Source organism: Juglans microcarpa x Juglans regia, chromosome 7S (assembly GCF_004785595.1).
Source record: "Juglans microcarpa x Juglans regia isolate MS1-56 chromosome 7S, Jm3101_v1.0, whole genome shotgun sequence".
NCBI lineage: Eukaryota > Viridiplantae > Streptophyta > Magnoliopsida > Fagales > Juglandaceae > Juglans > Juglans microcarpa x Juglans regia.
This window is the reverse complement of record NC_054607.1, coordinates 20,999,069-21,023,439: the sequence shown is the minus strand read 5'-3', so window position 1 is coordinate 21,023,439 and position 24,371 is coordinate 20,999,069. Positions and strand designations below refer to the sequence as shown.

The 24,371-nt window shown below is 35.9% G+C and overlaps 2 protein-coding genes across 3 annotated transcripts; one reads left to right on the top strand and one right to left on the bottom strand.

The window, feature by feature from the left end:
* Positions 1–272: 272 nt before the first annotated feature.
* On the bottom strand, positions 273–6,980 carry LOC121241311. 2 transcript variants are annotated; one of them, XM_041139030.1, is made up of 9 exons: positions 6,652–6,980; positions 6,163–6,554; positions 3,360–3,501; positions 3,028–3,278; positions 2,723–2,929; positions 2,484–2,576; positions 2,280–2,384; positions 1,793–2,197; positions 273–1,049 (listed from the first exon to the last, which is right to left on the bottom strand). In XM_041139030.1, exons 2-9 carry the CDS (start codon positions 6,517–6,519, stop codon positions 1,032–1,034), a joined length of 1,578 nt encoding a protein of 525 aa, XP_040994964.1. In that variant the 5' UTR covers positions 6,520–6,554; positions 6,652–6,980; the 3' UTR covers positions 273–1,031. The 2 variants fall into 2 exon arrangements, with proteins under 2 accessions (XP_040994964.1, XP_040994963.1); XM_041139029.1 differs by having other exon boundaries at positions 6,163–6,538; positions 6,652–6,979.
* Positions 6,981–18,481: 11,501 nt separating this feature from the next.
* On the top strand, positions 18,482–21,174 carry LOC121241718 (G-type lectin S-receptor-like serine/threonine-protein kinase LECRK3). Its single transcript, XM_041139604.1, has one exon. The coding sequence runs from the start codon at positions 18,675–18,677 to the stop codon at positions 21,087–21,089; it is 2,415 nt and encodes an 804-aa protein (XP_040995538.1). The 5' UTR covers positions 18,482–18,674; the 3' UTR covers positions 21,090–21,174.
* Positions 21,175–24,371: the final 3,197 nt, after the last annotated feature.

Below are 24,371 nucleotides of genomic sequence, written 5' to 3'. Positions count from 1 at the left end.
TCTTTCCTCTGCATTTTAGATCGCCGGAGATTGATTCTTTTTTGAAAAAAAAAGAAAAATACCAAAACGATGTCGTGGCGTCATGTGAATGCACCACATCAGCATGTAAAAGGAGCCAGTGTAACTGCCCGTTGATATTGTGCGCCCTGGTCCTTAGGAACCATGGGGATCTATGCCGGGAGGTTCTAATACCTCTCAAATTTCATAGCTAAAAAACTAAATAAATAAACAAACTGATAGACCTTGCGAAAAGTAAAAGAGTATTATAATTTACTAAACAAGTAAAAGATATATGGTATAAACAATCCCCTGTGGAACCGAGACAACAATGCTTTAGTAAGAGTTAATTGAGGCATCGGAACATTGCCACGGTTGTGTTAACTTGTTCAAACAATTTAGTTCATCACATCTATCAATACTGCCTTTTTTGCAAATTTCCACCCTAGCAGGTCCAGAACTGCCTCAAGCACATATACATTACATAGCTCAATTGTTACTGCGACAATCCCAGATACTAGATAGAGTCCATTTAAGAGATCAATTTCTTTCTTTTTTTCTTTCTTTTTTTTTTTTTTTTAATGCATTTGTGACTATACAGTCGACTGGCTGTATCCTGTTCATCACACTATTTCAAGGCACTGACCTACCTCAAGATTAACATGCCTTCTTCCACTGAAAACTTTTCGATCCATCCTTAATGCTCAGCTAGCCCGCAACCAGCTAAGCGCAGATTTCATCCATAACCAGAGGATTGCAATAATAAACTTCGGATCTGCTCAAAGTTCACTCGATTTATACTGCATTAATGAACTTCAGCCAGAAGCCTACACATGAAGTGGCTGAATGTTATGTCAGGGAGGCTTACATCAATGATTGGACTACCAGGAAATAGCATCAGTAGGGAAATCACTATCTGCCTTGCGCCGAAAGAGGGGGAAGGGCAAGGGTTTCACTTCCACAAAGCCCAAATTCAGATGAAGCAAAGAGAAATCCCTCCGGGAGTAGAACTTGACACACTAAACTCTTTTTCTTCACTGCTGATGCTGCTTCTGAGGAGACAAAAAAGAAAAATTGATTAATTTATATCGATTAAAATTTAGCTTCCAAAGCAGCCAACAGAACTACACTCCTTCCTTCACGATGTAAACCTCCCTGACCAATCATATCACTATAGTTGCTTCAGAATACACTTATGAGGAAACCTCAGAGACAATGAAGATAAAGATGAAGTCTTTTCCTATGATAATGTTCTAAAATTCAGTAAATCACACAATTTCACTCAATCGAAAATTAAATTATACGAGAAACAAATCAAAGGTTAAATGAAATGGACTGGAAGCAGATGCAGCATGCTTGCTGATTGAATCAACCATCTACCTAAAAGTATTCGAGGAAAGCACTGCTGAATGGCCACTCACCTCTTTCCCATTTATGATTCATCTAGATTAAAAATAAATAAATAAATAAAAAACATATGAAGCATGACCAAGCCAATAATTATGAATCAGAATGACCTCATTGGTGATTTAAAATGGAAGAAGAAAACGTTAAACTCTAACACTCTAGTTTCTTGAACATGTTTTACCTTCAGTAAGAACATGGTGCAGTCAGCTTCTGTCTCTCACAAATCCATCTGAGGCCCATGGCCTACCCAAGGTTTAGGCAGCCCATTTTAGGCCTCCACCGGCTTGAAAACATGTATTTCTATTGAATTATGCTAAATTTACTAGTACTATGCTATAATATATCATGTTAACTAACCATCAAAATAAAATATCAACTTAGAACTTACACTGCTAGAAGAGGTTTGAGATCGTAGGCCATCAAGGGCAACCATAAACTCAGCCCGCAGTCGTGCCTCCATTGCAGTCCGTGCAGCACTCTCTGCCTGCAGCCGTGCCTCCATCTCAGCACGTGCTGCACTTTCTGCCTGTAGTTGTGCCTGTATCACGGTCCGTGCAGCACTTTCCTCCTGCAACTTCTGCTTCATCTCGCCAAGCTTCTCTTCAAGTGCATCACGCTCCTTTTGAACATCAACAGTCACCTGTTTCAGTGCCTGATTAGACCCACGTTTCTGGCCTCGTAGGTAGCCTGGTCTGGAACCAATCACTGACAGAAACAATTCATCCTCAGTTGGTGGCGAGAGTGGCACCCCCTCTTGCTGTGACCGCTGACAAATTAAGTCGGAAACTTGTTCCTGCATTAAGAGTATTGAACATACATCAAGCAAAGCACATACAAAAATGAGAGAAATGAGCAAAGCATGAAACTGGTAATACATAAATCTGTCGTGCAGTTTCATCACTCCATGTGCCATCAGGATGACGATGGCACAGAACCCATGTCCTGAATTCACTAGGCTGCTGACCAGTCACGGGGTCACGCTGTAAGGAAGTTAAAAATTACAAATTACGAAAAATCTTGAATGCCAATGTAAAACACAACCAATTACTTTTACATTTTTCATTAATCTTTCTACTCACCGCATCATAACTCACAGCAGCAAAAGACTTACTGCCTGTGATTTTACCTGTCTTTTGCTTTGCTCGGTTTTCTTTGTTTCTATCACTAATAGCCTACATAGGATGAACATACAAGTAGTTCATGCGATGTACATATTAAAAGCTATAGGAGGAAAATAAAGTAACTAGCATATAAGAGATGCAGTAAATTATACCTGAAATTTACATTTACTTGAGTATGTAACAAAATAACATTTTACCTTAAATTCATCAGTACCAAAGTATGTAATAAGAGTCTCCCATTGCTGCTCTGTGACCTCCTTAGGCCGATTCTGTCTGCGATCTTCATCATTATCATACTTACTAAAGTCCTTGGAGAGTTTTGCTCGCCAACCCCGGTATCTCCGATTTGCTAACTTTAATATACTGGCTCTTCGCAAGGGTGTGTCCTGGATTCTCCACCTGCACTGAAACCATACAAGGAAACATATTAGACACCGATATAAAGTAAAAATATGAAAAATCACAAATAAATAAGATAAAATAATATATTTATCCTATTTACCAACACAGCTGACACAATATTATCCTTTGCCTCCTGCGGTACATCCGCCCACTTCTTAACGTTAAGCGGTGCATGAATCCTCATCTGTTGGACCACTTCATCCACAAACATTCGCTGATTTGGCCCCACTGCTGAATCAGACATGTCAGAGAACTCAATATCCAACTTTCCATCCCTGCTTTCGTGTGCTCTCTTAGCCAACTTCAAGCCTTTTGCAGGTCCTCGCCCTTTCTTTCTGATTGAAGTGCAAGCTGAATATACATGCAAAACAAATGACCCAGCAAATATAAAGTACTAACAAAACTTAGCAAACAGTAATCAGTAACGTATACCATCTGATGGTGTTAGTGTGTCCACTGAAAGCTCTGATGGCTCTGATGACTTCCCAAGAAGGGGCATATGCATGGACGAGTCACTGAGTAGCTGATCAGATGGAGTGTCCATATTGCCTGGCTGTGCTGCATCCACAATGTTCTATATAAAAGAGTAATGAATGGCAACATCAATTGCCTGTTTGTGTGGCCTATGCACATGCAAAATGTAACTAAACCTATTGAAACATGTGTAATGCTTCACATGCCACAATGCAATCAGTCGTTATTCTGCCTTTTGTTTGAGCAGATAAAATTCCAGAATCTTCCATCTGCTCTGAACAAACCTACATAGAAAGGGCTATAACCAAGCTACATTTTACTTGCACGATCCATTCATTTATTTTTCATACAAGTTCATGGTTACTCTTTTTCTTTTTAGTTTGAGACTATTCGCAAGTTACAATTCATTATTTTCTTAAATTAAAAACAATTATCACTGAAATCTTATACATTTTTCATAATTTTGCATTCAATATTAGTTACTTAATTATGTTAAGATTACATAATCTAAGTTATAATGTAAACTATATATATGAACTTATGAAATTTAAATTGACAAATCTTGAATTTGTAATCAATATAAATAACTGTTTGTCACAAAAATAGATATTCAATATTATATATCATGACTTCATCTAAAAATTTTGACTAACAAATTTTGTATTTATATTAATATCTTTATAAAGGTTATATACATTCATACAATATCTATATCCAGACTTAGATTCATAAGGATTTAAATATCCTCACATTAGCAACATGATTCTCTCTTGTAAATATATTATGTAAAAATAATAAATATGAAATTCGACGAGTTTTCACAATCGTATACAACTTGAGTGAAGTTTATACGAGTTTGGATAATATTATAAATGAGTTTAATATTTGTTTAAGTTTGGTCCATTTATTAAATGAACCAAACTCAAAATTGAATTTATACGAGTAGAACTTGAGCTGTTCATTAACAGCTCTGTTCATTTACAGCCAGATATCTGCAGAGAACAAAGAAAATATCTTAAGAAACATCTCCTCAACAAAACAATGCAACTAAATAACTACAGCCCTTGTTGGACAATTCAGGAACCATTTGAGTGTATAAATAAAATCTATTTTTTTATTATAGTCATGCAAAGACAACCATTGATGGGTATGATTATGGACAAGTATGTATGTTTGTATCCATGAGTTAAATGATGCAAACAAGTTAAGGAACTGCATTATCACATCCCTATACCATTCTCTACACCTAATACTGTGATGGCCACCAACTCACATCATCATCAACGTTGACATCAACATCCCATTATTAAATTATGGGATGTATATTCATTTGATAGAGACACTTTCATTCAGCTTTTAGAAAAGAAAAAAAAAATGCATATTTCTAAAAGGTAGACCAAGACTAGGATAACTTCAAAACCAGAGTGAATGTAGGGAAAAGCCAAGGCTGGCAAGGACAACTGAAACACACTGCTTCTGTAGAGTTCAAAGTCAAAATAAAATAAAATAAAATAAAAATAAAAAGAAGGGAAAAACACGTTCTGACACTTCCCAAGTATTACCAAGGGAAGACCCAAATAACCTATACAATGGACTGGCAGAAAGAAATTTCGGGGCATGTTTGGGTAACGCCAAAATTCCCAAGTTTTTCATAACTTCATTCTCAAATATCACTCAAATACAAAATACTTCCCTATTTCAAATTGTAAATTTTTCATTCAATCATTACCTAATTATTACTCAAACAAAAAAATCAATACAACTTTTACAAACTTCAAAACAAAAATTATATTCAAACAACTTTTTAACTTTATCTATTCACTTTCACAAACTCCAATACAATACATATTTTATGAAATAATTTTATTCAATTTTTTCTCTCTAATCTTCCAAAACCCAATAAAATATTTTCATTCAAATCATTTCACTAATATTTACAAAATACGTGAGATACTTTAAGCATCCCAATATGCCCTTAGTGTTTTGAGTTGCCAATACCTCACATACTTCCCTTCTCAGATTAACAACACTGATGATGAACAAATAATCACACAGTTACGGCAGCAAGTATTTAAATCATATGATTTTTCTTTTAATCAATTTAGCCAAACAAAAGAAAAGATAATATAGGTTAGAACATCCAATTTGTACATATTATAATAGACACCCAATCTATATTATTGTAACCGAAGTGACCAACTACAATAACAGTCATCCTTTACTTACAAACTAAGAAACCCCCAACGCATCCAGCTAATATAACGTATCTCCCTGTTTTGGTTGATTATACGAATACCTGATAGATTTTAACATCATGATCTGACTCTCCATTCTGTTTTCAGAAGGAACGTTATATTCGAACAAGAGCTCATTCATCTAACATATCCAGGTGATATTTTTCATAATAATCCACCAGCTTTTATACATACACTATACAACAGAGCTTATTTAAATGAAAGCCTCTCTCTTCAGGGTTTATGTTTGATGGACTTCACCACTTCCATTCTCTTTTACCAATTAATCAATTAAAAAAATTAAAAGGATAATGTTATCTGCCCGCCTTGCACACACATTTCCCTATAATAACTCATCATCAAAGATATTTATTTTAAAAAAATAAATGTAAACGATGTGCAAATAATATATTGTTTCGAATTAAAGCCAGCAAAGCAACAAAATGGAAAGAGGAACTCATATTATTTTATTAATTTATTTTGTCACAAAATAAAAATAAAGCAGTTTGGAAGAATAGAAGAGAGACCTGTTGGAATGGGGAAGCAACAAAAGTAACGGCCACGTGTTCAAGTATTTCTTCTTCAACAGCGGGTGCGTCTGCCGCTGCTTCCGTCGTACTTGGCCTTTGCTCCTCCTCCTCCTCCTCCTCATGCTCTCCACGGTTCTCATGCTGCTCGTCGTCCTCCGGGTCCTCTTGCTGAGAATCCTGAGAAGCCTCAACCATGGCTTTGGATTTGGATTTTGGTTTGGGCTGGGGTTTGTCCTCCTGTTGGTCCTTGCCGTCGTTGTGCTTCTTCTTCTTCTCCTTCTCTCCCTCCAATTCCAATATCCGGGCACTCCTCCTCTTCTTCGTCCCTACTCCTTCTCCTCCCTCCTCAGACATTTTAAATCTTTTCCGTTACCTAAACATTCACACATCTAAGAAATTTAAAAGAAAGAAAATCTTAAAAAATGGAAAATTGAATGAATTAGGACTTGGGTATTCGGGAAAATGGTCAAAGGGATAGAAATTTACCTTCAATCGGAGCCAGTGAGATCGGATTTGGGGTTTTAGGGTTCTTTTGGGAGCTCACAGGATTGGGGATTTGTAGCTATTAAGGCGAAATCGAAACAGACGAAAACGCAATCGAAATTTTTTAAACGCTAAAAGATGGTTGTCGGGGCCACGCTGTATAATCGCCACGATAAGTTGAACGATGGATCCCCCAAATTTATCGCGCTGAAAAGCAACGTATCGCTGCTATAATACGGGAGTTCCAACTTTATCACGTCGAGATTGACGAAGGTGACAAGTGTCTGGTTTCAAGCATAAACTATAAATTGTTAAGACGACCATGGAAACTTTGCGCAATACAAAAAATGTGGTCTTTTTTTGCAACATTGGACCCTTATTTAGCATGACCCTATTTTACACGTACGCTAATTTAAGAATAATGATATAGAGAATAATTTTATAATATTAAAACATTTAAATTAAGAAAATATTAACGCGGTTAATAATGAGGTGGCACAGTCACATTGGTTAGTTGTAAAAGAACTATAAAAAAATAATTAGAAGGCTATCATTATTAGTAATTTAAGAAGTTAGATTAATCACCATTAAGATCCTTATAGTCAGTTGATGATAATTAAATTCCCCTTTATAAGCTGGATGGGGGAGACTTGTCACATATCCACTAACGCCTTAATGGCTCTTGCAATCTTGAATATCACATAAACTCTGCGGAGATTACCATATGTATTGCGCGCAGGGTTGTTTTCCTAGGTTCAATCGCCCATGCATGTTGTGGTGATGGTGGGATTTGCAGCATAGCTTGCTAAAACACAGAAATTGCTGATAATGAAGAATAACTATAGCTATAAAGGGATTAAACAAAAGTAAATATACAAGCTGAAATAGTTTTATGTAGTCCGTTAGATCTATTACAATAAAAATAACTTTATAATCTAATAAACTATATCAAGTCGCGTCAGTTTGTATGATTATTTTTGTGTAACTCTTTTATAGTTAAGTATTTCTTATATATAAAATACTGAGATTTTCAGTGTTTTGACACTGAGACCTATGATCGAAATGTGAAACGTGAAAATCCACCATATAATGGGTGTTTAGTACAAGCTCCCAATCTCCTTGCTGCTCTTAGTTATGGTGAGAAAAAGACAAAAAGAAGTTGAGGAAGAAGAAGAAGAAGAAGAAGTCAGGTGGCTTGATTCATTTGTTCTCCCATTACATTTATCTCCTGTTACTCATATAACAGTAGCCCTAGATCAGAAATAACAGGGCCATGCATGTCCATATCCATGCCCTGTAGCATATAGTTGTAAAAAAAAAAAAACACAAAAATGACAATATCAAGCCGTTCAAAACCTCCTTAATTTGGAAGATCAGGAACCTGCATGCATGGGAGCTGAATCTTACACTTATCTCTAGAAATCCCAATTCTCTCCGGAGGGAATACCTCTTCTAAGCGGGATCCTCACTGATTCTAAGGCTGCAACCACCACAATATCTGATTTTTATAACTACAAGTACAGTGCTCTTCATCAACCACCAGTGAGTTCTTTTTTTCTTTTTTCTTTTTTGTAATAAATTAACCTAAATTGGTGCTCGTTTAAGATGATTGACTTCATGGCAGATGAAGCAGATGGAGATTCGTGAACTCTTGGCTGTTATAGATAGTCAAAACTAGGAGGTCTTGCTTGGTTTTGGTCCACAAATCTCTGAAAGTGTGTATATTACTGAGATGACGTCTTGGTCATCCTCAAGCACGCAACGGTGACCAAACTAATTAATGCCAGAAGAAAACCGGCCGTCTCGAAAAGGGTATATAGCTTGTTCATATTTTCACATCCATAAATGCTGATATGGACTCGTAATAATAATTCAAAAGCGCAAGTTCATTGCATTCATGGACCATTCAAGTTGTGGGACACCTAAGAATAGGCATTGCATTCATCCAGCTGTGCTTAAGAGATGTTTGCTTGACCTGTAAAGTCTATAAACTCATGCACTACATATGCATTTGGTCGACTTTCTGACTATGATCTTGCAGACAAAGAGCTAGCCAGTTAGTGTGCGCAAGATTGAGTACTTGCTGTCAAATTACTTGCTTTACTCTGGTTTTGTCTTGTTCCACTTTTAGTTTTGTGGTTTATATGACTTTGGCTTTATCTTTGATTTTTCATCTCCAATGACATCAATTGATGTAATGCAGATCAAATCATTTCTTATGCTAACAACTTAAATAGAAAGCTATTGAAAATATACTGCATCAACTCGTGTGACTGAAAAAGACAAAATTTAAGATGAAAAATATCATTTACTTTGTTTTTTTGTGGGGCTTCATCTGATGAAGCAGTCTTGGGCTAAGAGTACGTTAGCTATGAGTTTTGGCTATTGTTAGTGTAAGGAAAAAATAGACTGCATTTGTGCATAGCTCATGTTTTACTTATATAATGATTTACAGAGGAATAATGTAAAGTTACCGCGGTAGAGAAGCAAAACAAAAGGAAAGATATACAACTATAAAAGAGAGAATATACAAAGCCTATAAACACTTTATTTACATCAGTGCAAGAATCAAGCATTGCCAAAAGAAAAATGCTGGATATAATCGGTTGGGGAAACTGCTGGGTAACCGTGTCCCATATGGCACTAAATAAAACGGTACCATTTCATTTTTTTCCAAGCGGTTCAGCATTCCTCCATCTTCTTATCAACGTCTTCAATCTTCTCATTTCTAACTTTCAAACAAAAATGCTCCCCAAGCACAAAAGTTCCTTCATCTTACCCAAGCATCGTAAAAAATCTATCTTCCAAAGCTCCGAAAAAACTGTTTTGTTCATTCCCCCGAAATCACTTTTCCCATCTTTCCGCTTTCTCAAAATCCCCTTTCCCCCATCTTGATCTAGGCATGCCTCTGTTCGTCAGATCTGGCCACCCCATTGTCAGAGAAGCTCTTCCCTGGCAACAGAAAACTCCGGCAAGCTTATGGCCATAGGTGGCTATAATAGTCCCTGGGTAGTGCAGTGCATCCTGATTTGGACTGGGTAGCGCAGTTACTGTGTTTTCGTCCCTTCATATTATTCCTATTTCATTGCTTCTCTTACTTTAATGGCACATGGTATATGGTAGTCGCTATTTCAATTACCAACGGACTTTCAGTGAACTCTCAAAGAAGTGAAGGTTGGAGCTTAAGGGGAGGACGAGGGCTCACGTCCGTTTACTCTGTTTTTTGTTTTTTTTTTTAATATATCAATTGTGCCACGTCAACCGATTACCCGGCAGTTCCCCACCGTCGATTGTAGATAGCAGAGCTGTTGCCAAAAATAACAAAGAGATCTTAGTAGCTTTTCATGGAGAGAAATATGAGGAGTAGATTGCGGTAGTGTGTCTCTTCATTCCCCTTCAAGCTCAAGGCAGGACTGGTTCGATACAGAGCTTGCTACAGTTGGATGTAAATTTCAGACTGCACAAAGACTTGGTGAAGATGTTAGCCACTTGGTTCTGTCCAGAAATATGCGCAAGCTGGATAACTCCACGAGCAACTTGTTCACGGACAAAGTGAACATCGATCTCGATGTGCTTTGTTCTGTGGTGGAAGACTGGATTGTTAGCAATACTCAGAGCACTGTTATTATCATAATGAAGAGTGGGGCACGAAATGGAGTAGCCAAGACTTTGAAATAAATTCATAAACCACATAAGCTCGACTGTGGTGGAAGCGAGGGCTCAATATTCAGCTTCAACCTTGAGACCGTAGCTTGTTTCTTTGCTCCCCACAATAACAAATTTTCACCCATAAAAATGGCAAACCTAGTAGTCGATCGACGGTCATCACGGGATCAAGCCCAGTCCGCATCGCAGTAGCCAATGAGAGTGGAAAGGGGACTCTTTACAAAGCGAAGACCAAGGTTTATAGTACCCTTTAGGTGCCTGAAAATGCGTTTCACAACAACTAGATGTGGTGCACATGGAGCTTGCTTAAATTGACATACAAAATGTACCGCATAAGCAACATCGGTCCAAGTTAACTTGAAGTATTGTAGGGAACCAACCATCTGACGATATAAGGTTGGATCTATAGTGGAGGACCATCAGATGCAGAGAGTTGAGTGCCAAATGCTAGAGGAGTTGATACTGGCTTTGTTCCATCAAGACCGAATTTTTGGAGAAGGGACAATAGGTAATGTGTCTGACTGAGAGTTAAGGTAGTGCTATCACGCACAACTTATAAACCAAGAAAATATTGCAAAGCTCCCAAGTCATTCATGTGAAATACTTGTGACATATAATGAGATAGAAAATCATTAATAGAATAATTTGAAGAACAGGTTATAATTATGTCATCCACGTAAATTAAAAGAAGCAAGATATCCTGACCATGACGACGGAAAAATAGAGAATTATCATACGGGCACCTTTGAAAACCTATTTAATGAATATAAGACCATAGAGAGCCTTGTGAAGGCGATAGCAGGCTTCACAACAGGGCTGAAAGTCTCATCATAATCAAGACCCGAAAGTTGAGTAAAGTCCCTTGCCACAAGACGGGCTTATATCGTTCGATAGATCCATCGGCTCGTGTCTTGACTTTAAAAACCCATTTGCTACTCACCAAATTCATATTGACAGTTTTGGAAATTAAGGTCCACGTCTTATTGGCATGGAGAGCCTCAAATTCAGATTGCATGGCCTACTGCCAAATAAGGTCTTTGATGGCCTGTTTATAAGTGCAAGGCTTTGTAGGCTAAGCAGTCAATTTAGTCACAAAACAAGTGGGAATGGGATGGCGAGTAGAGAACTAAACTTTAGGCCTTCATGTACCATCCTAGTTCCTAGTAACCATTGGGTGAGTGCGAGTAGAACCATGATGTCGAAGGGCTTGATGAGAGGATGGTGTAGTGGTTGTTGAGGTATTAGTAGAGAACAAAACCTTTGAACAATTTTCACGCGAGTTTGAAATTGATTTTCCAACATTTGAAAAAATGAAAGAAGTATATGACGCACTTCAGATTTACGAGCCATGGGAAGTTGCCATATATATCATGAATACTCATCAATAACAACTAAATAAAATCTAAAGCCGGATGGTAGCTGGACCCCACACATCCATGTGAAGAGTGTGAAGAATAGATTTAGCATGGACAATATGAAAGGAAATAAATAATTTCTTTGATTTTTCAAGAGTGCAACTTTCACAAAAACTAATACATTAATTTAAAGTATGCAAACAAGGAAGTATAGACTTAAGAGTTCTGGGGTTTGGATGGCCCAATTGTGCATGCCAAAGATTGCTGGAAACTTTGGTAGCTAGAAATGCAACAAGGGAAAAGGAAGTGGAGTTTGCACATAAAAGGTAGAGACCATCTTCAACCAAGCCCTTAAACAATACTCAACTCATCTTCAGATCCTTAATCGAAAAACCCCATGGATAGAACACAAAGTAACAATTGTGATCAGATGTAAATTGAGAAACCTAGAGAAGCTTCCTTTTAATATCAGGCACAATAAGAGCATTAGTGATAGTGAGAGATGTATGTGGAACATCAAAATGACCAACAACATATACAAGAAGACCACAACCGTTTCCAGCCATTACAGAGTTCTTACCAATATATGGTAGAATACCTTTAGCATCAGTGATTGTAGGAGCCACATGTTGGTTTGCGCCAGTATCGGGATACTAGGTATCATCTGTGGTATCACCAGTTTGGACAGCAAGGAATGCTTGGTACCCCTCGGCATCTTCATTGGTGGCATAGCAGCTGTCGGCTTTGTGATTAGGACCTCTACACCGAAAGTAAGTGATACAACTAGTACATGCAGGAGCTTTACCACCACCATGGAAGGAGATTTACTAAGAACAAGTAGTGTTTGTGCAACCATGAGAACGTCCACCACCACGATTTATTTTGAACTTTGGCTGATTTTGACACCCACGAGAATAAGAATTTCCAGCAACATGATTTGTGTAAAAAGCAACGATTGAAGCAATGTCTTAATCAGTAGAAATTCGGAGTTCAAAATCACGTAGCTTGCTGATGACATCCTCAAGAGAAGGGAAGTTGTCTCTTGCATTGATAGCAGCAACTATAGGATCAAACTCAGAGCCCAACACTCTGAGTATACAGATGATAAAATTATCATCTTTCATAGGTTTTCCAGCATTGTGGAGAGTAAGAGCCAACGACTTGGCTTTGTGAAGGTATTCTTCCATTGAAGCAGTACCTTTGATGAGTGATTGCAACTCACTTTTCATTTGTTGGACACGATCTCGAGTATGTCAACCATTCAACGTTTCCAACACGTCCCAAGCTTCATAGGAGATCTCATTGTTGATCACCTGAGAGAGGGGAGCATCGAACAGTGAGCTATTGATCCATCCAATGATCAATTGATCAATATGGAGCCATTTGATAGCAACTGGATTTTGAGTGAGAACACCATCAATTCTAGGTATGACTATAGGTGGGCAAGGAAGATTATTTGTGACATAATCGAGAAGCCCCTAACCACGTAGAATAGGAACAACCTGGGCTTTTCAAAGAAGATAATTGTTGAAGCTAATTTGATGGAGATATCAGGAAGATGAGTTTTGGAACAAGATAGATCAAGGGAAGCAAGCTCTTCCATAGGCGGAATCGAAAATTTAGAGGTTGAGTAAGACATTGGAAAAAAATCCTCTTTATACCATATAAGGAAAAAATAGCCTGTATTTGTGCATGGCTCATGTTTTACTTATATAATGATTTACAGAGGAATAACGTAAAGTTACAGCTATACAGAAGCAAAATAAAAGGAAATATATACAACTGTAAAACAAGGGATATACAGAGCCTATAAACACACTATTTATATCAGTACAAGAATCAAGCATTGCCAAAAATAACAGAGAGATCTTAACAGCTTTTCATGGAGAGAAATATGAGGAGTTGATTGTGGTGGTGTGTCTATTCAGTTAGGGTTGTAATCGAATTATACAACTTTGGTTATTAACGAGTAATTTATATACAATCAAGTAATTTCTAATTTGGAATTCTCTTTGTAACTGTTCTGTCGGTTGTTGTGGCTTATCTTAATTAACATTTGTCGTCTGTCTAATTTGTAACTTGAGAGTTGATTCTTGTTTTCTTACATGTTTGATCCTTATCCTTGGGTTGTGTTCGGAGTTATAAATCCATCCCATGATGGATCATTATCTATATGAGAAGTGGCAAAAATATCTCTTTTTGAGGATTAAAAGTCTGAAGTTATTCTATGAAACCCTTCCTTTGACTCTATGATGAATTATTCTGATAGTTGTCTCATATTCCAATTATTCATAAGGAAATTCTTTAACAAGGCTTCAAAACTATGATGCGTAATGTGTAGAATTTGGTTAAAGGAGTGAAGTTTTTTTATTTGGGTGATAATTTGTTCTTGGTTCAATTCACTGAACAGAGTGCTAAGAAGAGGGTATTTGGCTATAGCACATGGTCATTTGATGAGCATTTGTTGCTTTTAACGGAATATGTTGGTGATCTTCAACCATACTATATTTCACTGAAATCTCCATCTTTTGCATCTAAGTATATGACTTGCCTTTAAAAGGGATGAATGTTTCCACTGTGCAAAGTATTAGTGCATCTATTAGCTTGATAAAAGATGTAGATTTGTCTGATCAATCCCCTGGTTGTAATTTTTTTTTTTGTTTAGAGTGCATGTTTGTATCGATATTCATCAACCCTTGCCTCATGTAAAAAGACTTTGTCTATCAGAAGGAAAAATCATTTTAGGTTCATTTGAAATATGAATGACTCCCAAATTTATTTATTTTTATTGTTGTGGGAGGTTAGGCCATGCTGATTGGGACTACGATTTGTGGCTTGCTAAGAGAGATGCTTTTGAACGGGATGGTTTTCCTTATGGTGCTTGGCTAAGGGTGGAGGGTGGAAATAATGTGCCTCGTAGCCATAAACCTCCTTTGGCCGAACACTCACGAGTTGTTTGTGAGAAACCATTAGAGGTTGATTATCACTTGGGCGATGAATTTGTGTTGTCGACAAAGGGTGTTTCTGCATCCATGTCCACTGTACCGATTCTTGGTGATTCAATAATAAAATCGATGGAGGATGTGGTTACTATTGGTGGTAATTACTCGCAGAGGTTGACAATGACACAAGTGGGCTCTGTTCAACGAGTCATAAGTGATTTGGGCCTCTAACATCTACGGGTATTTCTAATGGTCCAAATACATTAACTTGGACACAAAATACACAAGTTATTTATAAGCCATCAATTAGGGCTCCATCTTCGATAAGAGGGCTGAGGGCAGACTGTGCGTTGAAAGAGAACTCATATTTCTCTGAAAATCCAGAACGACTAGATTGCTTTCTTACTAATCTAGATTGGTTCTGTATGTTCACGAATGTAATGGTGGATGACATAATTATGTGGCTAGGAAACAAGAGTCACTACTATTATGTGAAATCTGGCTACCATACAATTTTGCAGTTGTTCAATTTAGTAGATCATGCTTAAAGTTCTAATGTTGAAGATACAAGTAATTTTGGAGACATTTTGGAATTTGAAGATGCCCAATAAAGTAAAGAATTTTGGGTGGAGGGCATGAAAGAATAGTCTTCCTACAAAACATAATTTAGTTTTAAGGGAGATTAGTCCATCAGGATTGTGTGAACACTGTGAATTTTTTTAGGAAGATGGTTATAATGCTCGTTATAATGCTCTTTGTGGCTATTTAGTGCTTCAAGAAACTTGGATTGTTCAATGTCCACAAATTTTATCTTATTTGGGGCAAGCTGGGAGATTTACATATTTGGTAAGGGCATTAATGAAGTTTGATTCCAGGTTAGTTCCGATTTTCCTTAATATCTCATAGGGTATTTGGAAATATAGGAACCTTATGTTGTTTCAAAATTCTGATTGTATTCTTTTAGAAATAGTTAATAATTGTCTTGTGAATGTTGAAAGTTATATATTTACGTTAAGAGTCAGCATGTGGCAGTGTGTAAAGAATTTCTGCTCTCTTGGAATGCCCCTCGTCAAGGTATAGTGAAACTTTATTTTGATGGTACCTTATTTTCGTTTTTCTGAGTCAACTGGTATTGGAGTTATTTTAAGAGATGCTCAAGGAACCGTTTTGATGGCCTCTAGTCAAAAGGAACATAGAGTGTTTGAAGTTAATGATATTGAAACTTTAGCGGCACTAAGAGCATTCATATTGGATTTCCTATAAATTTCCTTAAAATTTGGCTAAAAAACACACTTCTTAAAATTTTTTCCAAACTTTTACTCATATTTTAAAAACTTCTTACATCTCATTCCCTATCATTTCTCTATTATATTAAAATAATATTACTATATTCTTTCTTTATTACTTTTTCTCTCATGTGCGTTTACAAACTTAACTACTCACCATTTTATATTTTTTTCTTATGTTTTGAACTATTACTCTTTAACGAATATTTTAAACAAAAATTTAAATTATTTCTTTGCTGGTACGATAATATTTTTAAATTTTTTTTTAAATTTTCGTAATTATTTAAATTATTTTAAAAATATTACTTAAAACTATAACAAATATGAGCATGAGAGAAAGTGTAGATGATTGGAAGAAGAATTTATTTTATTTGTTAGAATAAGATATTTAATCAAAATGATTTAGGGATGAATAGTGACTCCCCATATTTAAGAAGCCACTCTTCACATCCCAAAAACCTTTCCCTAAAATAGGGAATATGATGTAGAGGGATTTTGTCAAAAAGTTAAGTTTTTTCCTTTTTTGCTAAAATTTAGGGAATTAGGGGCTTTAAACATCTAGATGCAGATGCTCTAAGGGATCTACAATTGATTTTGCATTTGGGTGTGACTTATTTGATTCTAAAATTGGATTCTTTAATTATTATTGAAGCAATTCGTTCCGAAGAACCCAATTTATCTAGAAGGGGTCGGTGATTGCAGAAATTTAATGTCTTCTTCTTTAGTTTGTTATGTATGATGTGCTCCATGTTGGTCACCAAGAAAATGAAGTTGCTCACTTACTTGCAAGACATGCTTATTTTGTTGAAAATAATGTTCAATGGTTGCATTATTGTCTGGACTTTATTCATTCTAGAGTTCTCCTAGATGATGCCTTGTAGATATTCTGCTATGGATTTGTGTAATTATCTTCATTATGAATGAATTTTGTTTCTTTCAAAAGAAATGTTACTCATCATCCTATGATGTGATAGTAAATAATTATAAACTATTTATTATGTTTCACTTATAACTGAGAAAGAGAAGAGAAGAGAGAAGCAACGAGGGGAGAGAGGAGTAGATTTCAAATTGAGAGAGAGAAGAGAGAAGCATCGGAGGGGAAAGGAAAGAAAAAGTTGTCTTCTGAAACTGAGAGAGAGAAGAATGGGGGAAAGGGGTTTGCCCTTCAAACTATGATGTGGCTCCTAGACCAGGTTAGCCAAGTACAAATGTGCGGTGTGCTATGGGAGAACCGGCTTCCAAATAGAATTTTCCTTAATAAAATATCCTTTTTTTTAAATGAAAAAATTACTTATCATTTTTTTTTATAATCATCATCCTCTCAATATTTTTTGATGTGATATTAAATAATGATAAGTCTACAAGTGAAACATAATAAATAGTTTCTAGAGTAGCGCTACATCCACCGCTCCCAGCTCTCGCTAGGAGCTACCGTTAGGCAAAGCTTTTTTTTTTTTACATGTATTTTTTAACACTTTTAAATATTTAAAAAAAATATAATATTATTAAAAAATACTTTCTTAATCACTAAGTAAAAAAGATTTTAAAAAAAATAAAAAATCACAGCGGTAGAATAGAGCGGTAAAAATGAGCGGTAAGAGTAACATTTTCTTAGTTTCTAATACTATATAATGAGATGATGATGAGTAAGATTACTCTTTTTAATTTTGGCAAAGAAGGTTCTACTTCAATTCTGTTTTATTTGCAAAAATTACTTCTCTAATAACTTATAAATTCATACAATTCTTTGAGTTTTCAAGTTGAAAAAGCGAAGGAGAGAAGTTTCTGCAACTTTTCCAGGTCAAAGACGAGTGAGCGATAACGTATTACGACTGAGTTGTTTTGAAAATGCATGTTAATGAGTCAATTGGAGTACCATGCAGTGCCTGTAGGGTAATCCAGGTCCCCTCTAGCGAAATGCTTGACTGCCCCAAAATGCACGCATGCATGCATGCTTACATTGATGAATACAACCACTAACAATCAAAAATAAAGTCTATTCCAACATTTATAATATATAATCGCATCAATGGTACTACTTATGGTTATCTTCTTATTAATATTGCAATTTAATAGTTCATGGAGTCCAATCTTGTACAAACATGTGATATCTCTTCACTCCACAATTTTGGAAAAAAAATAAATAAATAGATTTTATAAAAATAAAATTCAAAAACTAACATAAATATATCTGATAAATTAAATTTATTTTATAATTTAATATAATATTATAACAATTTACTTCAATTTACGAGAATTTATTTTCGTGATATCTTTCTTGTTATCATGAATCGAGCACTTCTCCGAAATTTTTGTTAAAAAACAGAACAAATTGTCAAAAAGTTGGCTTTGGCCGGTAACCTCATCTTTGTCTTGCAATGAGTTTATTTTTAAGATTGAATGAGATGAATTGAGATTAAAATTTTAAAAATTATAATATTATTAAAATATATTATTAATATTATTTTTATTTTAAAATTTAAAAAAATTAAATTATTTATTTTATTTTACGTAAAAATTTAAAAAAATTATAACCAAAAAATTAGAAGATTTCAAAATTTTCAAAATTATGGGAATTAAGCAAAAGAACAGAGAAAAGTCGCTAGTCAAATCTGTGAACAAACTCTGAAAAAAACTGAAGCATTCGATGAAATTTCCCTACATACGAGTTCTTTATATGGTTGGAAGGAGAAGTACTAATGTATTGTCCAGTGTATCTTTCAATTATTGTTCCGTCTAACTAATCATCTCCTGAAATATACACACTTGAGCATTCCATGGCTTTAGCGTTGCCAAATCCTCTCCCCAGCTCGTTGCTTCTTCTTCTGTTGATGATGGCATGTTCTACCTCAGCTCAAACTTACAGAAACCAATCCTTAGGCTCATCCTTGACAGCGCAGGACGGTGGTTCTTCCTGGGCATCGCCTTCTGGTGACTTTTCTTTTGGCTTCCAACGGATTGAAAATGGGGGTTATCTACTAGCCATCTGGTTCAGCAACATACCAGAAAAAACCATTGTCTGGGCAGCCAATCGAAATAATCTAGTGCCAAGACGATCCAAAGTTGAGCTTACTACAGACGGCCAATTTGTGCTCAACGACCCAGAAGGCAAAGAGATATGGAGAGCTGATTTAGAGCGTTCCGATACCGTTGCCTATGCAGCCATGCTTGACAGCGGAAACTTGGTGCTGGCAACCCAGAATTCTGTGCTTTTGTGGCAGAGCTTTAATCATCCAACTGATACAATATTACCCACAAACACCATTGCTCGGCTCGGAAAACTTGTTGCACGTTACTCGGAAACGAATTACTCAAACGGAAGATTCCAGTTCTCACTGCAATCGAATGGAAATCTTGTACTTCAAACTATAGATTTTCCATTGAACTCTGCTAATTCTGATTATTGGTCAAGCGAAACTGTGGGCAGTGGTTTTCGGGTTGTCTTCGACCAGTCTGGTTTTATATACATTGCAGCAGTAAACGGAAGCATAGTTAATAATATATCATCGAATGCCGGATCTACGCAAGACTTTTATCAGAGAGCGATTCTTGAATATGACGGAGTTTTTAGGCATTATGTATACCCAAAAAGCCATAATATTTCGAATTCCATGAGTTGGCCTTTGGCTTGGTCCCCTATGTCCGACTTCATACCTTCTAATATCTGCACAGACATAACGGACGCGACAGGCGGTGGAGCTTGTGGTTTCAACAGCTACTGCCAACTAGGAGATGATCAAAGACCTTTTTGCATATGCCCAGAAGGATACGCTTACATTGATCCAGATGATGTAAGGAAAGGATGTAAAGCGAACTTTATCCAACAAAGTTGTAATGAATCATTTCCGGAAACGGATCTTTTTTACCTTCAGCCCATGCTAAATACAGATTGGCCCCTATCTGATTATGAACATTTTCAAGGCCAAACTGAGGATTGGTGCAGGAATGCTTGCTTGGGTGATTGTTTCTGCGCTGTTGCCATTTTCAGAAACGGAGAGTGTTGGAAGAAGAAATTTCCACTCTCGAATGGAAGGAAGGACTCCAGTGTTGGAGGAAATGCCCTGATCAAAATACGGAAAGATGATTCAACTTCCAAGCCTTCAGATGCAGATTCTAAGAAGAAAGATCGTTCAACTCTGATCCTTATTGGATCTGTGCTCTTAAGCAGCTCGGTGTTTTTCAACCTACTCTTGCTGTTGGCGGCCTTTCTGGCTGTCTTTCGCTTCGATTATTTTAAGCCAAAGGTCGTTCAAATATACCCAGTGATGCCAGGCATGAACCTGCGAAATTTCACCTATGAGGAACTAACAAAAGCTACAGAAGGATTCAAGGAAGAGCTGGGGCATGGTGCTTTTGCAACAGTTTATAAAGGGGCCCTAGAATCTGATCGTGGTAAGCCTGTTGCAGTTAAAAAGTTGAACAATATCGTGACACAAGGGGATCTGGAGTTCAAAGCAGAAGTGAGTGCTATTGGCAGAACAAATCACAAAAATTTGGTACAACTGCTTGGTTTCAGTAATGAGGGGCAGCACAGGCTTATTGTATATGAATTCATGAGCCGTGGTTCTCTAGCAAACTTCCTCTTTGGAGGTTCACGGCCTAACTGGTACCAAAGAATACAAATTGCATTAGGAACTGCAAGAGGGCTCTTGTACTTGCATGAAGAGTGCAGCACCCAGATCATACATTGCGATATCAAGCCACAGAACATCCTTTTGGATGAGTCTTTGACAGCAAGAATTTCTGACTTTGGATTAGCCAAGCTTTTGAAGACAGACCAGACTCGGACTATGACCGGAATCAGGGGAACCAAAGGGTATGTGGCCCCTGAATGGTTCAGAAACATGCCCGTTACAGTCAAGGTGGATGTTTACAGCTTTGGGATATTGCTGCTAGAGATCATCTGCTGCCGGAAGAGTTTTGAAGCAGATGTACAGAATGAGGATCAGATGATACTTGCTGATTGGGTGTATGACTGCTATAAAGAGAGGAAACTGGATCTCTCATTGGGGAATGATGAGGAAGCAATGTCTGACATGAAGAGAGTGGAGAGATATGTGATGATTGCAATATGGTGCATTCAGGAGGATCCATCGCTAAGGCCAACAATGAAGAAAGTCATACAGATGATGGAAGGAGCTGTTGAAGTGCCAGTTCCTCCAGATCCATCCTCATTTATTAGTTCAATCTAGATTTAATTCAAACTTAAATTACGTTCCCAGTTGTTCAGTTCTCTATGCATATTCAGTTGTCAATACTATCAGTGTGGCAAGTTGAATAATAGTTGTATGCAATAGGAAAAAAGAAGTGCTATATAAAATTTTTCTCAGTTAGTAATATTAGCGTAGTAATATGTTCATCATAAAACACAGATTTCTGAAACCCAGGGGATTTTTCACAGAGTTCTTGATCTTATAAATCATTCAAAGTGTAGAAGGACACTGGATGCTTCAATGCTCATATCTCATGTGATGCAAATTCTTCTTGGTAGAATATCTGACATGATTTCACTATCTATTGACATGATCATCCTGTGTTGCTCATTTGTGTGACGTTTCAACACAAATGATGCAGATTCTCCATCTATTTGACTTCTAGCATATATTGATGCCTTCTTCTTTTGTTGGCTTTTTGTCCCTTTTTTTTAAGGAATCTTGAATCTTAGGTTTTCTGCTTCTTTGGGCCATTGTTTTAGGCTCACCCGACATTAAACTGATCTAGAGTTTCTAGCAGTAGGTTTGAAGTCGCTTCCTTCTTCTGCATTGTGTTTTGTTCAGACCATTTCACATCTAGACAGTAACACTAGAGATTGTGGGGAGACATGATCAAATGGGGCGCCCAACGGTCCAAGCATCTTGGATTCTTGTGTTGTGTTGTGTCTGTCTCTGTATACATGACATTGTCTCGTCCACCCATTTTGTCTGTCTTTCTTTATTTTAAGGTAGAGAAATGATAGTTACAGTCGTGAGTACACAAGTGTCATGCAATCACTTAAAAAAAAATGAATAAATAAGGGACCTACATGAAAAAATAATAACTTTTTAATAATAGACCTCACTCTTTTTCAAAACAACTGCACGGCGCTTGTACACTTTACGACTGCATGTAGTATTACTCTTTAAGATAAAAGGGAGAAACCTTTGTTCATAAACAGTGCACATGTAAAATTAAATGCAAGTATATTGTCAATGCAACTACCCGGACCATTCATATCCACACACCCAATTATTATTTTTTTCGGCACATTTAATGTTCACACATTACTTGCTAGACTTCTTCCAAACAAAAACCCTAAATCCAGGAGCTTAATTATGTAGTTAAGATGGTTTCCACCAACAAGTAACAATACAAATACAATCTTTTTCACAACTATGTTTTAAATCAAGCGGCAGCAATCATGTAAAATAAAATTTAAGAAAAAAAATTCTATATTTTTTTATGAAGTACCGGCGCTACTAATTAGTATGTTGATTGATTGTAAGATGATTTATGAAATAATTATATAATTTTTAGCAAGGGAATGCAGAATTTGATTAGAGAGAAAAAGAAAACTATGGTTTGTACTGTGCGTTACTCAATGTAGTGGTATCTCTATCTCAAAGTCATGATGCTTTGAGCCTTCTAACCAAACAAAGATTAACTATGGTACATGTACACATATGAGGAACTGAGGTGGGTCTCCGGTACCTCGGCAAGCTAAGAGTTTTTTCCGAACCGGCCATTGGCGGTGGCCTGGGTGGCACGGGAAAACAAGATCTCAATCGCTTATACGGTGTCACTCACGACCAATCTCAAACCAATCATGTATAGCAACACAATATTGAAAAGGGTGCGGCTACTATGTCGCCCCATCCTGACCGCTGGGCAGTAAAAAAGTTTTTTTTCACATTTTTTTAACATATTTAAATACATTTAAAAAATAAAAAAATATATATATCAATACATTTAAAATCACTTCCTTAATCATTAAGTAAAAAAATAAAATTTGACCAGCGATCAAATAGAGGTGTCTAAATGAGTGGATATAGTAGTGTTTTCCTATTGAAAATCGTAAGGAATAGGTTCTGTTAAGAATGATGAAAGGCATAGATCACAAGTTCTAGATTTGTATCATATTTTATACTAGAACAAGACAATCAACCCAATGTAACACCCAACAAACCCAAAAGGACTAGAGAGAGGGAGTTTGGCATATGCTAAAACCCTAAAACACTTCAAAAGAGGCATATAATTTATAAACTAATCGGTTAATACTCATCAAATTCTTAGTCACTTATTTCAATATTTATCTCCTTTTTTGACAAAAAAAAGTCACTTGTTCAACACAAAAGAAATTATTAAGTAATAAATAATAAAAAACATAAAAAGACTTGAAAAGACCAAAACATAAAGAGTGTTAAATTAGAAGGGAAAAAAAACCACATCCCCGCCTAAGGCATCTCAAATTAAATCTAAAGATAATGATAAGCTTACTAGTTACTGTCATTAATTTACTATTCCTTTTATTTTTATTTTTTTTATTTTTATTTTTACTTAATGGTTAAGAAAGTGACTATTAGTAAATGTGTATATTTTTTTTAATTTTTTCTTAATGATTAAGGATGTTAAAAAAAAATACTTAAAAATAATAAAAAAAATAAAAATTTAAAATACACTATAAAATAGTAAAATTGTTAAAGTGCAGTAGAAGGGTAGTAAGCATATCATTAGCCTAAATCTAATTATGTTTTAGTTTTCAAATTCACTTTTAATTTATTTTAGCTTTTTTTATTTTTATGTCTTAAGTGAAACGTGTTGACAACTTTTGTTCATTTACAAGAATTCCATCTAGTTAGTATGAAAAAAAAAAAACAATTATTTTCCACTTGGATGCTGTCAACCTTTTAACCCCATATTATTACCAAATGATGTTAATTTTTGCGAGCAATGAATTAATTGCATACTCTTTGAAAGTTTTAAAAAAGAAAAGAAAAAAACCAGCAGAAAATATTATTTTCATAACCCAACTTTTATATGTTATAAAAAAAATAGACATGTATTAGTGACGTTTATAAAAGTAAATTCACAAATTGGCATGACTTGATATTATATTTCAGATTGTAAAATTATTTTTACTACAAAATAAATCTAATCTATCATATGAAATCACGTCTAACTGTAAATTTATTTTTATAAAATATTTTTGTGAGGCTTCTAAAAAAAAATGTCTAATTACAATTAATTCAAAAGCAACATTTATGTTCAACTTTCAACCAAAAATTCTCATAATTCAAGTTATTGCTGTCGTTTGCTTGCCTAAAGCAGTCGCAAAATTCCTGTCCTTAGGTTTCAGTTCTGGAGACAAATGGCATCCACTTTTTAGTTTTTTTACTTTGAACACAGTTTAACAATTACCTCTTGGAGAGCAATCTTGGTTTTACTAAAATGCCCTTGGGTTTTCAATTTTCTTAGCAGCATACAGTTTACACTATGAG

Excerpts from the sequence above, each read along its gene's own strand:
- LOC121241311 (XM_041139030.1), bottom strand. The coding sequence starts at position 6,519 with ATGTCTGAGGAGGGAGGAGAAGGAGTAGGGACGAAGAAGAGGAGGAGT. Across the intron at positions 2,930-3,027 it reads ATATTGTGTCAGCTGTGTTG|TGCAGGTGGAGAATCCAGGA; the intron begins GTAAATAGGATA and ends GTATGGTTTCAG. Across the intron at positions 2,577-2,722 it reads TTGGTACTGATGAATTTAAG|GCTATTAGTGATAGAAACAA; the intron begins GTAAAATGTTAT and ends CATCCTATGTAG.
- LOC121241718 (XM_041139604.1), top strand. The coding sequence starts at position 18,675 with ATGGCTTTAGCGTTGCCAAATCCTCTCCCCAGCTCGTTGCTTCTTCTT.